General features: G+C 41.1%; 1 protein-coding gene across 3 annotated transcripts in view; it reads right to left on the bottom strand.

The window, feature by feature from the left end:
- Unc13c (unc-13 homolog C) overlaps positions 1 to 15,000 on the bottom strand; it is a 462,492-nt gene that overhangs the window by 142,380 nt on the left and 305,112 nt on the right. For all 3 annotated transcript variants that reach the window (XM_013346384.2, XM_026778986.1, XM_005347631.3), the window contains exon 19: positions 10,889 to 10,974. In XM_013346384.2, the coding sequence (XP_013201838.1) occupies positions 10,889 to 10,974 (86 nt within the window). The remainder of the gene's footprint in view (positions 1 to 10,888; positions 10,975 to 15,000) is intronic.

The following is a 15,000-nucleotide window of genomic DNA, read 5'->3' as shown; positions in this document are numbered from 1 at the left end:
AAACTTTGAAGTATTCCAGGAAAATTGATAGTGTCATAAACCCAAATAGAATTTACTTTATATTTTTCTTAAAAATAAAATCTAATAAAACCAGGATCTGGAGAGGTGGGGCTCAACAGTCAAGAGCATGTAGTGCCCTTGCAGAGGGTTGAAGTTCAGTTTCCAGCACCCTCGGCAGGCAGTTCACATTTGCCTGTAACTCCAGCTCCCAAAGCTCTAAGCCATCCGGCTTCTGCAGCCACCTGCACTCCTGTGTACAAATCCACACACAGACACATATACATAATTTTGAAAAGAAAATAAATCTTAACAAAATCAAACATTCATTTAAAAAAAAGCCCAAACCCAGTACTTTGCCTGCAATCTTCCACCCTGTGTAGATTTTTTCCAAATGACTTTATATGTAAAGGCAATAGGAAACACAAATTTATGAAATGTGCCTTCTTAAATAGCATCACTCCGACCAGCATTTCTCCAAGAAGAACTTATGATATGGTTTATACTTTCTAACATTCCCCTTGGAAGTGTGCCTCACTAAGTGGGCAAGGTCAGTTCAAATCCAAGCACCGCTGTTCCCGCTACACTGGAAATTCACATACTGTTACCAAATGCCACACCTTCCCTGCGGAGATGGATCAGAGCTCCCTGTCACCCAGCGCGCTCATTCTGCTTCCTAATGTTCTTAGCTTCTAATGAGCATTGAGTGCAGCTATTAACCTCAAGGGTTATGTCTTCCCCATAATGGACAGAAAATGAAATTCAAATCCCCATGCAAACAGTTTTATTCAGTTAGCACAAATTTAAACAAGATAACTCTTCACACTTTTAACTTGGCATAGGGAATAAGGTCTGACAAGCCATTTAACCTCTGGGCACCTTAATTTCTGTTAGTCCTGTTTAATATTGAATTACTGTATAAAATGTTGGGCAGCTTAATAATCTAATGAGACTACGAAATGAGCACATTCAAAAAAAATCTAAACTTGTAAGTGAAAGCTGAAACTCAACACAAAGAAGATGGAAAAGACTCATAATGAATCTTTAACAGTTACTTACATTTTAACAAAAATTACCTAAAAATTTGAAGCTGATATCAGCTTGGTTTGGTTAATCGAGTACTAACCAAGCGTGATGGCTAGTTTTTATTGCTAGCTTGACACAACCTAAGATTGCTGGGGGAGGAGAGAGCCCCAGTAAGAAATTGTCTTGATCCATCTGGCTAGGGGACGTTTCTGTGGGGTATTTTTCCTAATTGTGTGAATTGAGGTCTGAAGAGCCACCTTGGATGTGGGCAGCACCATTCCCTAGCCAGAGGGTCTGGAGCTGTGTATGAGCAGCCAAGCCAGTGAGTGAGCACGCATGTGCTTAGTTCTTTCTGCTCTTGACTGTGATGTGACTGGGTGCTTCAAGCCTTTGCTATTGTGACTTTCCTGATAGGATGGACTGGGTCTTGGGATTAAAATCCCTTTCTCCCCTAAGTTGTCAAGGTACTTCGGCGAGTTCACAGAAATGGAGGTAGGGTACCAAGACATGACATTAGCACAATGTAAAAGACAACAAGAAAACATTTGTTCAGAAGGATGTGACACTGTCTCTCTTGGAACTCCTGGGTGACTCAACACCTATCTCCTTAGGTGACTAGAAATCAGTTAAAGGAAGGGCAGTAGAGCAATCCTGTTGTTACACTGCCTTTAACGTCTCGGTGTCAAATTCCTCTAGAGATAAAAATGAGAACCAGTAGATGAAAATCAGAGCTGGCAAGATGGCTCAGTGAGAAATGGTGCTTGTTGTCAGGCCTGATGACCCGGCTTCAATCTCCAGAATTTATATGGTAGAAAGAAGGAACCAACCCCTGCAAGTTGTCTCTGACCTTCATACACGTGCCTCAGCATAGACACATAAAAAATAAATAAGTAAAACATGTAATAGGTTTTTAATCTGAAAGTAATAAATCTGGGTAGAATTCAATTGCAAACAATAATTAAAAACAAATAACTATTAAAAATATCAATATTGGTTAACAATTGAAATTATCTATATCTGCATTATGCTGTATATAAATGAATATGATAAAGAAACTTAATAAAGGTAACAGCTAACCAGGTACAGCCAACATTTTAAGGATAGATGTGTTCTAAGTACCATGGTTTCTTTACAAGGAGTTGCCTTCTATAGACCAGGAAAAATAATTACCTATTATGGTATGAAGAAATAATGAATAAAACGATAAAGAAGGAAATCATTTGGCTGGGAATGTACCTCAGTTGGTAGGTCATTTGCCTACCACACATAAAGCCCTGGGTTTAATCTGTAGCCCTGAATAAACCAGGTGTGGTAGAAAATGCCAGTAATCCTAGTTCTCAGGGGGTGAAGGCAGGAGGATGAAGGCCATCCTCAGCTAGATAGCAAATTTGAGTCCAGCCTGGGCTACATGAGACCCTGTCTCATAACAATGGCAATGTTGATCATGAATACTACTACTGACAAACATAAAGACCAGGGACTATGGAGGTTTATAAAACAAAAACAATCATGCTTCAAATTGTTATTCTCATGGTTTCTTCTCTTAATCTTAATAGTTAAAAGAGATTTGTATAAAATTCTATTTCCAAATCCCTTTTTATCACAACTGCATTAAACTAGGATTTAAACACCATAAGGTTCACCTATTCAAAATCCACACAGTACCACTGGCATGGCGTGATGGCTGACGGGAACAGATTTCTGTCCACAGTGATGGAAATCTAAGTTTGGATTATGGTGAAGGGTGGACCACCTGTAAAAACTCTCAAGGACGCTGAGACTGTCTTACTTTATTCTTACAGCTGCTTTAAGAGTTCAGACTGCAGAGAAAGAAGGCATCTCCATGAAGGGAAACAGAGGAGGAATCCAGGGAGAAAAAGTCAACTGCAGAGGAGGAGCTAGGGCGGCACATGTGGTAAGAGCCTGTAAGCCATGCACCGCACCGGAAGGCTGAGGCAGAGTTCAAATCCAGCCTAGGCTACTTAGGGAGTTCTAATCCAGTCTGTGCCAGAAAAAAGGGAACTGGGACTAGACAGGGCCTATTTTAAATTAATGGCTGTCAGTCTGCATAATAGTAGCTAATAGATTACAGGACAGCAAGAAGAAAAAGGTGCTAATTACTCAGGGCTTCTTGAGACAGCAAAGTGGAGGGGTTGTGGCTGAAATAGCTAGAGAAGAGGAAGGGAAGGGAGGAGTAGATACATTTTAGGGGTAGAAGAGAAATGATCCGTTTATAGATTTGTGTGGTTCTAGAGACAGTGGAAATGTTGGAGAAAGCCACTGAACAAAGGCAATGTCTGTAATTTACTAAGCTGTGTCACCAATAAAGTACTGTAGAAGTGACAGGGTGTGGCTATGTCATGTCTAGACTAACATGGCAGCTTTAGCCCTTTAGTTGAACTAACCTGAGATAAGCTAGCTGCTGAGACTCAATGACAGTCAAGCAGTTAATGTGAGGTTCCTGCTGAGAACTGAGATCAACAGCCAGGTGGCTTGACCTCCTAGGGCATCTTCTAGCTAGTCAGCCTTGACCGGAATCCCCATCCACAACCATGTGGCCAGAAGAGTGTGTTAGATCTCCTGGAACTGGAGTTATAGGGAGCTATGAGTTGCTTGATAATGTGTGCATAACAGCATAACAAGTTACAGTAAGACTAGCATAAACCCTCATATCAAGGCTGGACAAAGCAACCTATTAGGAGGAGAAGGGTCCAAAGAACAGGCAGAGTCAGTGACAACACCCCCACTGTTAGGCATACTCAAGATGTAGCTCAGACCCACACAGGCTCTGTGATTGTTGCATCAGTTTCTGGGAGCCCCTGGGAGCCCTTGATAGTTGACTCTATGGGCTGTGTTCTCATGGCGTCCTTGACCCCTCTGGCTCTAACAATCCTTCCTTCCCCTCTTCTGCAGGGTTTCCCCAAGCTCTGTCTAATGTTTGGCTGTGTGTCTCTGTGTCCTGTACCAAGTGTTCTTAGCTGCTAAGTCATCTCTCCAGCTCTGGGATTTAAGTTCAAATAGCATCTCAAGTGGAAAATTCCAGAAATCTCAGTGTTTCTGTGGAGCACAAGGGACCAGGATACAAAATTAGACAAAACCATGCATTGTTGGTACTCATTGCTCTTTATTTCAAAACTGAGTAGACACACAGAGTATGTGAGCTATAACTCGAATTTTCTTGTTACAGCCTCAGAGGCAGAAGGAAAACATTCATCAAGACCTTCATGTATTCTCTAAATATTGACCAGACTACAACGAAAAGTATCTGAACAGACAATATGGGTCCTGCCAGGTCTATGGAAGAGCTCACTGGGGTTCTAGAAATTCATTTCTATTTGTTTGGGATTCTACTACACTCTTCCATGTGGAAAGCAGATTCATGGGTCACCACATAATTTTAGAACACAAGGGGATGTTCATCCAAAGGATTTGCTGATATGACCAGTGAGAGAAACATTCATAGTCTGAGATAGCAGCTTAGTCTTGTTTTTGCTGTTTAATTATCTTTTCATTTGGACCCAGAGAAAATGGGTTAATTATATACTTACTCTGATGTCTATCAAAGGAACACAGTATATCATGTGGGTCATAATATTTTAATTATCTTCCACTGAACTAGATAATAAGGTGAATGATGGCCAGTTAAAGGTTCAGGCGGACAGCAGCATCTCAGGTCCTCCTGGATGTCTGTTTTGCTTTCCTGTAATCTGAAGGCCAAATGTCTCCATTGATAATCACTAAATTAATCACACACATTGTTTATCCTGCCTGCCTACTCCAGGAACATAAAGCAAGAAGTTTTGGAATTACTGAAAGTAAACAACCTTGATCAAGGAGACTCAAGCAAGGTGAAAAGTCAACTGTGCCTTATGCATTATAATTAATTTTATCTCTGCCTAGGCCAATTTAATAAAATAATTCTTAGACAAACTGATGTCTTCTCAGTGACACCTCCCCCTCCCTCCAGTAAGTAATGAGATCAGACACTGGGTCATGGGCACAACCTCTTCAGTCCCTAGTTCAGGCACCAATCAGAGAATGTGTTGAATTTGTCAGAGACATCAGACATCTGTGGTGTAGGAGGTCCTTCTATCCATGTTCAGCTTTTATTGGTTAATGAATAAAGAAACTTCCCTGGCCTGTTGATAGGGCAGAATTTAGGTAGGTGGGAAACACGGAACTGAATTCTGGGAGGAAGAAAGCAGAGTCGAAGAGAGACACCATGAAGCCACCAGAGACAGAAGCTGGGAATTTCACCTGGTAAGCCACTGCCACGTGGTGATACACAGATTAATGGAGATGGGTTAAACTAATATTAGAATTAGCCAAAAAGAACTTAGAGCTAATGGGCCAAGCAGTGTTTTAATGAATACAATTTCTGTGTGGTTGTATTTTGGGGCTAAGCTGGCCAGGCGACCAGGACGAATAAACAGGCCCTCTTTGCAACATATTTGTTCCTCACCCTTGTCATTCTCAAGTATGGATGCATTTTCTAATATGACTTGAAGCTCAGCCATAGTCTCTTTAAGAACCAATATTTTAAGGAATCCTAAGCAGTCTTTAATATGATTATTATTTAGAAATTACTTGAATCTTTTGGACCTTCTCTACATCTGGCCCTAAAACCTCACCCTGACCCCTAAAGTCTGACCCTTAACATCTGGGCCCCCAACACCTGACCCTGAACATCTGACTCCTGTCTTTGGATCTTGCAAAAGCTGCAACTTAAGAACTTTGAAGACACAGGTCTTTGTCACACCATGTAGAAGCAGCCAGGTTAAGAACTCCAGGGAGTCAGGCTTAATTAATACAACGACAAACACAATGTCCATTGATTTTTCTGACTGGTCAAACATTTCAGTAACATGCATATCGAGGCATTTAGATGCCTGCTTCTTGTTTAACAGGCTACAATGGTTATCAATAAATAGTTAGCATTTGTCGAGTCCTTACTAACTGTGGGCACCTCTTCCTCTCACGCCCTTGCTTGCCTGTTGCTCTGTTCTTAACACTTTATCTGTAGGATTTCAGTCAGTAGGCAAATGCAGAAACTGAAGGTTGGTATGTTTAACAAATAGTACTACTGAAGTGAACACGGAACAGTAAACCCCATATTAAAGCTTGGCCTGACTGCTGTCTCGAGAGATATTTGGAAGGAACGCTGCAGACCAACTGTGTTCTGGCATGAGGTACACATCCGATCTGAGCACCTCTCTCTTCCTGTACTGCTTTTCTCATGTTTTCATGAGAATTTAACCTTGGATGACTGATTGAAACAGAGGCATGGATGAGGGGGGCACACCTCTAGTTGTGTTCCTGAGGGTTTCTCCAGAGAATACTGGGAGGAAGTAGGCAAGACCAACCCTGAACGTGGGGAAGAAAGTCAGCTAGCTCTGCTTTCCTCTGCTTCCTGAAGTCATGATGTGATTACTCTGCTCGATCACGCTTGCCCGCCATGATGGCCAGAATCCTCTGGAATATGAGTCACGATAAATCATCCCTCCCTCAGGTTATTTAAGTCCAATGTTCTTTTCAGGACAAGAGTCTTCTGATACCTGGCTCCACTCAACAAATATTACATCTGCATCAATTATATCACATTGCATATTGAATTTGAAAGGTGGTTTATGCCAGCCATGAATACAAAATGTATTGCCTCAAACAGGCTGAACAAAGATGGGAATAGAGTAGTTTTATCTTTTAATGAGAGGCTGGTGAGTCCCTGGAGTAAGGGCAAAATGCTGCTCCCCAAAGCATCTAGTCCTTAGATTCTTGCCAGTTCTGTTGACCTGAACTCCATCTGAGCTGCTCACGAGTCATACTTGGGCACTTTGGCCACAAGGCACATTATGTAAGAACAACACAGCCTGTCTAGGTCAGTGGCTTGAAACAGTGCTCCACAGTCAATTAATTTGAACAATGTTTTATGAGGCAAAGAGGCAGAATAACAACATGCAAAGAGCCTGCCTGGGGACTGTCCTTAAGAGTACACCTTCAATTCTTGAGATGCTCTTAGTCCTAAGCTTTTGCTATTAATTATTACTCAAAAACTGTAAGAAAGAGATGGAGATGTTTCTTGAAGACACTTATTAGGATGAAATGGGAAGAGGGGAGAGAGAGATCCAGATTGTTACTTGTCCATAACAATCTCCACTATAACTGAGCCCTGACCCTTGGAAATTCTGGGGACTCTTTCAATCTTTGTATGGCAACTGAAATAGTCTCCTTTCATTAGCACCATTCTTGAGAGCTTGCAAGACTTATTAAAGACTCATTTTAGGGCTAAGGAAAGGCTTCGACCTCTGTAGCTCTTCCAAAGGACTTGAGTTCAGTTCCCAGAATATGAGAGGCAGCTCTCAGCTACTTGTAACCATGGCTGCTGGGGATCTGATGGCCTCTTTTGCCATTCGCGGGTGTCCCTCACCATGTATGTAGCATGCGCGCGCGCACGCATGCACGCGCACACACACACACACGTAGTTATTTTTTATTTACAGCAACCCTAAACCTGTTATTACCAAGCATTTCCTAGAAAAGAAGCTAATGTTTAGAGAGTTTGTGTGTTAATTGCTCAAGCTCACACAATAGTAAGTGATGGAGCTTTCTGCACTTTCTGCCTCAACTTTCAAATCTTTCGTTGCCTCACAGTTTGTAATCCCAAAGTGCTCAGCTGCAATGGTGAAGGACTCTGACTTTGTCCTTAGGGGTCTTGTTCAAGGTTGTTCTATTTACAACATCCCTCACACAAATGCATACACTAGTTTCTACTAAGGACTTCTGAATATGAGGAGACTAATACAATAGTGATACAGCATAAAGCCTTGTCATTTAACAGAAGATGCACCATCCAAGTTATTCCCTATATTATTACATATGCACGCCTTCCTGAAAACACTAACAAATGTAAAATGCCAACAACTACTGACTTATATATACTCTAAGTGGATAGATTATATGATAGGTGAGATATTTCTATTTTTGGAAAGTCAAATGAACAAAAATTCTTGATCAGACAATTCTTATTCTCAATGTCTATGAAAATCATAAATTGTTGATTGGTTGATCTTGGGTTACTTTTTGATGATAGAATCTCAACAAAATTTTAGGTTACTGCTTTTGTATTGAATGTGAAATTATGAACCTATAATTAATAAGCTTCTGAACAAAGCTAAATAAATTTTATTGTAGCAGTTATAATTTAACTGTTTCAAAGATATTAAAATCTCAAGTTTTATATTTTTAGATATATATTTACTTGTCTAAAACTGATCATTATTTAGTTTTATTGAGACAGGGTCTCACGACCCAGCTTTGTCTGCCCTGGAACTCACTATGTAGACCAGGCTGGCCTTGAACTCACAAAAATCTCTCTGCTTCTGACTCCCAAATACTGGAATTAAAGGCATGGGTCACTACACCTGGATTTGTACTCTTTTTAAATAAAGATAATTGTTCTAATTTGCTTTGTGTTGCTGTTTTAAAACACTGACAAAAAGCAACTTAGGGGAGGAAATGATTTATTTGGCTTTCACTTGCACCTAAAAGTCCATCACTGAGGGTCTTGGAAGCAGAAACTGGAGGAACACTGCTTGCTGGCTCATTTTCTAGTTTTCTCAGATAGCCCAGAACTACTGGCTATATAAAAATGTGTCTCTAGTAGTGGACTAGGTCCTTCTACTTCAATTTGTGATTGAGACAATCCTACACAGACATGCCCACAGGTCAATCTGATGTAGGTAATTCCCCATCAGAGGCTTCTTCTCTCAGCTGACTGTAGGGTTTGCCAAGTTGATAAATGAAGGGTATGTAAAAGGTTAATAGCCAAACATATATCAGTAAGTTTCTATACTAGCAAATGTGGGGACACACTGGTAGTATCACCTTGAAATGGATCTAAATCATCAATTCCTACGGAGTCTGGTGGGGGAGCCACTTTGTCCCACTACCTGATCCTTTGAGCCAATGTGATCCTCTGGTTGTACAGGTAAGAATAGGTAAACAAAATTATGAACATGCCCCCAAGACCATAGATGGGCAAGTCCTTCCTTCACGGCTATTTCTATTGCCCCATTGAATTAAGATGGCCTTAGGTAGTTACTGTAATCTCCATGGTTTATTATAGAGCATAAAATACTACTGTGTTAGAGGAAGTCTCATCTGAGAGTGTAACACTGGAAGCCTCTTGCATGGCTGTATGAGAAGACTAGTAGGGCGAAAAGCCCAGCCATGAGGACAGTGACAGTGGAGAATGAGTTTTGGTCATGAAGGAATCAGTGCTGACCTTACTCGATTAGCTTGGGTCACTAGACGAATGCTGTGCCAAGAGCTACAGGAAGGATGGACAAAGAAGGAGCGAGTTTGGACGGAGGGGTCTGAGAATTCTACTGTGGACTCTAACATTTTAGATGTCCAAAGCAGGGCTGAAGAGTGCAAGGAACAGACCATGGAGGCAGAGGATGCCTGGGGAGTCTTAGGTGCTTGGTAGACTGCTGGCTGCTGTCTTATTCTTATGAGTGCTTTCAGACCACAGACAGTCAAGTCAAAGTGTTGTAAAGTGTTTAACTGGAGGAAGGTCCGTCACATGTTAACAAAGAAAGACCTCATGCATCCGTGCCTGCGAACAGTGCCAGGATAATTTTAAAGATTAGATTAAGCTCTCTGGTTGTGGATGGCAGATCTTGATTTCCCAGAAAACCAAATTATAAAGCATGATGCATCTCACTTGTTTATCTTGAGTATTCTTTTTGATGTCATCGCATTATGTTTTGGCAAAGCTGAAAAGCAGAGGTTCCAGGAGCATGGACTCTGAGCTGGTCCTACTGCATCAGCCAGTCTTAGAAAACTGGTTAAATACTTTCCTAAGTTGTACATCTGAATAAGACGATCTCTTGGCATTCCTCTTAGCCAAGTCTCTTGTATGGCCCCCTGGGCCCTGTAACTCTCCCCATCAGTCTCTAAACTTACCTCTTGCTAGGCACTAACTTTTCTTTGCTCAAATCTATCTCCGTTGACTTCATTTCTCTTTTGTCCTTTACCTCAAGGTTTTTTGTTCCTATTTCTTATGCAGGTCTTTATGAAGGAAACGTTCCTTACTGAAAGCTGTGGTGCCTCTACCTCAAGTCTGCTTTAGGAGAGCCATCCCCAGATCTCCACTGCTATTGCTCTGTCCTTGCTGTATGGCAGTCGTCTGCCCAGAGCAGTGCTTGTAACTCTGCTTCATAGTCTTGCTCAAGAAAGGGCTGCAGCTATTACCCTTTTGTCCTGCCTCATCCGGAATGGGGTGGAAACCACTTGGTGTCCCCTGGCTCACTGTACACTTGCTGACTATATCTCAAGAAGGTTTCTACTAGGTTTTGTGTTCAAGCATGGCTGCTTGGTTGATGGCTGCATCACAACCTTTATGTGTAGAAGGATGTTCAAACAAGCTGTATAGACATAGTCAACCTAAGGTTGTTTTCCTCTGACTCCCCATTGTTTGATTTGTACTTGCTGAGGTAGAGCTCTTGGTGAAAAGTCTTCCTATTGACTCTGTGTGAGTGCTGGCTATACTTTAACCACATCTGTCTAGAGGTGCTACTTCCAAGTCTATAGAGACAAATAGCAGGAACAGTACTGTTTCTCCCATCCTCAGGTGTGACTCACTTTGGGGAAAATTTTCACAGAAAATTTCTGTCCCTGTATGTCTCTATAGGTAGAACACATGCTAGGACATTGCAACTTGGGCTGTCTGGTGAAAAATGTGTTCTTCAGGACTTTTATTGGCGACCATTTCATTATCTTCTACCATTTCATAATATGCTTTAAAACTTAGCTAAATACAGTAATCTATATTTTACTTTACATTTATTCTAGGCAATGGACTTACCCTCTAGAGCATATTTCATGTCGAGAGCAAAGAGAGACCACATGATTTCTGCACTTATCTTTCCCATGTTTAGTTCTTGGGGAAACCTAAAACAGAATACGTCATATTAGTGTATTAAAAGTAGTAACATCCCTGAAAATCCACATGCCTCATTTCACTCATAACTACAGTTGTCATTACACAGCTCATACACACATGTATATTTTCATTATTCAGTTTCATTCTGCTGACTTTAATAAGTGGGGGTGTATAAGTGGCAAAGAAAAGAGTGGTCAAATAGACGTTACTATATTGGCATCAAAGAGACAGAGCTCAGGGATTTCCTGGGATGTCTATGTGATGTGGATAATTATATATAATTTATTTTCATTGTTTGAATTGGAACTTAAGTAAGAGAATATCAGGTCATAGTATCTGAACAAAAAGGGCAAAACTAAAACTAAAAATTAATATCTCTCATATACATCACTTCATGCAATCCTAATGAAAAGCTGAATTCAATAGATTTTAAAGATTTATTTTTGCTTTTAATTGTGTATCTGTGTGTATCTACATGTGCATGTGTACATGTGTGCAGGTGCCCACAGAGGCCAGAAGAGGATGCTAGCTTCCCTGGAGCTGGAGTTACAATAGTTATGATCCACCCAATGAAGATGTTGGGAATCAAAGTCTTCTGCAAGAGCAGCAAGAGCTTCTAATCACAGAGCATCTCTCCAGCACCCACCATAGCCAACTTTACAATATACACAAGGCAATAAGATTGCTATCAAAAAGGTTTATTGTGAAAGTGCAAAGTTAGTTCAATATTCCCAAACTGAACAATGTAATTTACCAACCAATGGACAGAACGGAAAAAAATTTGATGGTTATTGCACCAAATGTAGGAAGCATATGACCAACTCCAACATCCATCCACATATAGTAAACAATTTCTGAAAACTAAAATTGAAGTGAATTTTATTCACCATGTAAAAAAATCTATAAAAACATATTACTTGCTGGACAGAATGATACAATTCTATAATCTCGGCACTCAAGCACAGAGACGGAAGGAATGTGAGTTGGAGACCAGCCTGAGCTAAAATCAAGTTCAAGGCAAATCTGATCTAAAGAAAAAGATGGTATTTCAAGAAACCAAACAACAAAACCTGTGGACCTCACGCTTAATGGTCCACAGTAAGGTCATAATCTGAGCAATGATGTTTATTCTCAGTTTTCCTGGTAAGTATCACTGAAGTTCTGAAGTTCTGCAAAAGAAGGAGGAGAAAGAAGAGGCATAGAGACTGGAAGGGAGGAGAGAAGGTTGGATTTGTAAATACCATGACACCCTGCATAAGGAATGCTCAATGTGCTACCAACAAGCCACGTGGCCACTTGATGAGGTGGCATGAGCCATGGAAGACTGCAAGTCCGGAGCAGCCTGGGCTAATACAGTAAGACCCTGTCTTAAAACTAAGAACAAACAACAGCATCCCTAACAAAACAAAATTTCTACATCAGAAGTGCTCAGCCTATCACTATAAAACGCCACTATAAGAAAGGTCCCACATTATAAAATCATGGATTTGTATATGGTAACAACAAGCCATTGGCAATCTAAATTAGAATATCATCTACAATAGCAACAACAGTGTTAAGTATCTAGGTATAAATCTAGGAGTCTGTATATAATATCCATGCAATGAAAACTACAGAGTATTGAGGTCAGAAAACCACAGAAGTGGAGACGGCCCTGAGGAGCTAGGAGCAAAGAGTCTGAGCAGAGTGAACCAGGTTTCCTGAGAGTTTTTTCATCTTGTTTTCTACTCCTGTGAGAACAGGGTGTGTAGAAACACAATGACAATTAAGATGGACACATTGCAACCACAATGTAAATTAGAGCTTAGGATACAGAACACCCGAGTTATGACCATTCATAGTTTAGGATACAGAGCACCCTGGTGTGACCATTCGTAGTTTAGGACACAGAGCACCCTGGTCTAACCATTTGTAGTTTAGGATACAGAACACCCTGGTTATGACCATTCATAGTTTAGATGGAGGGAGGATGAGCTGTGTCTGCGTGAGAAGGAAAAAGCTATGCATAGCATCTGGAGGCTGCAGTGTTCATAGGACAGACTCCCCAGATGACTTCAAGGGAACCCTGATTGCTCTTCGGGCTGAGGAGGGGGGGGGACTTAATTGGGGGAGGGGGAGGGGAATGGGAGGCGGTGGCGGGGAAGAGACAGAAATCTTTAATAAATAAATAAATTAAAAAAATACTGTCTTTAATTTAGAAGTTTGAATCTGAAAACCTCAAAAGAAAGATTCTAAAAATCAACTGTGACTTCTCAGGGTTTTCACAGTGGTATGCAAACTGTCAAGGCTTAGTTCTAATTTTTTTTTTAATGGCTTAAGGGAGCTGAGGACACTGTTGTATCTGCAGCCTGGCAAATGCAGTGTAAATGGAACTGCCATTTAAAATAGAGAGGCACTGGAAAAACACAAGCTCCATAATAAGTAACCTGGTAATATCAGTATGAAAAGACACAGTCTGAGTCAGACGGTCCAATTACTTGACGAGCAAGTAATTTAAAAAGGAAAAGCAGAAAAAACCCAACCCAAACCAACCAAACAAAAACAACCGAGGCTGGAGGGAAGGCAAACAAACAAAACAAGGCTGGGAAGAAGGCTCAGTTGTTAAGAACCAGCACTGTTCTTGAGGAGGACCAGAGTTCAGCTCCCAGAACTTGCATCAGGTGGCTCATAACCAGCTGTACCTCCAGCTCCATGGAATGTAACACCCTCTTCAGGCTTCTGTGGGTACCGCACACACATGTGCACCCCCCATAATTAAAGCTAAAGTATACTTAAAGAAAAAAAATCACAAAAATCTAACAATACAGGAAAAGAAATATAGCATACTCTATCAACATTCTAAGACATTTAAATTAAAATGATGCTGAAATACATTCTTTCAGACTAGAAGCTATAACAATTTGTTAGTGTGTCATAGCTGCTCCCTGTTACTCTCAAGGGCTTTGCTTCTTACACAGGGCAGACACCTGAGCTTCCCCACTGCTCCCTTCTCTGCTCTGCACCCTGGACTCCTGCCTACTGGCTCCATCACCCTCACATTACCCGACACAGTGGAATAATAAGCAGATATTAATGAGGAAAGACAGAACCGCTGGTGGTAATTCCACGGTTTCTTCTTGACACAGGCTTGAAGTTTCTAGCTTTGTTTTATGGTATTACCTTTAGGCTTCAGAACTACTGAGAATAACACCTCTCTTTCTCAATTTTTGTCTAGAATTACAAAAATATTTCTTTTGGATTTGGAACATGCTACACTCAAATATGACAACCTGCTATATCAAATATTTTTGCCAAATGTGTGTGTGCCTGCATGCATATGCAAGTGTGTGCATGCTCTGTGTGCGAGTGTTGTTGAGGCCAAAAGGGGTGTCAAATGCCCTGGATCCAGAGTTCCAGGCACTTGCGAACTATCAGGAATGGGTGCTGAGAATGGAACCCGGGTTCTCTAGAAGAGCTATCATCTTTTCCTTCCTTGCATTGACTATTTTAAGAGAAAAGCAGTTTGGGAAATGTCACAGGTAAGAAGGACTTCCTCTGCTCTGGGAATCGGTTGGAAGACCCTATACTCAGAGAGAAGGGACATTTATTTCTTGGGAGACACATAAGCCAAGAAGAAGACTTGCTGTCCCTTTCGGGCAACTATGCTCTCATGTTCCTGCTACTGCTCAACAATGGCATTCCTCCATGACTCTGCTCATTGCTACCGCAAAGACATCCAGGACCACTGCATTGTCCCTCCCAGCCACTTCTTCCATGTACTATAACAAGAAGTTCTGTAACTACATTTCTATAGTTTACTCTTGTCAACCTGTTCTCTTGCAGAGACCCCAGAGGAGAACTCAGAAGAGCAGAAGAAAGCAACACATCCTTCCTATGCTTCTCCTGTTAGCATCTCTCTACCACAAAGTATTACCACGACTATACATGTTTGTTGAAATAAGAGCGGCAGGTCCCCCACACCCGGCCGCCCACATGGCTAGCTTAGCTTATGCCCCGAAATAATTACACGGAAACTGTATTCTTTTAAACACTGC

Source organism: Microtus ochrogaster, chromosome 5 (assembly GCF_000317375.1).
Source record: "Microtus ochrogaster isolate Prairie Vole_2 chromosome 5, MicOch1.0, whole genome shotgun sequence".
Taxonomy (NCBI): Eukaryota; Metazoa; Chordata; class Mammalia; order Rodentia; family Cricetidae; genus Microtus; species Microtus ochrogaster.
Note: the sequence above shows the minus strand (reverse complement) of the source record. Positions and strands in the feature narration are given on the sequence as shown.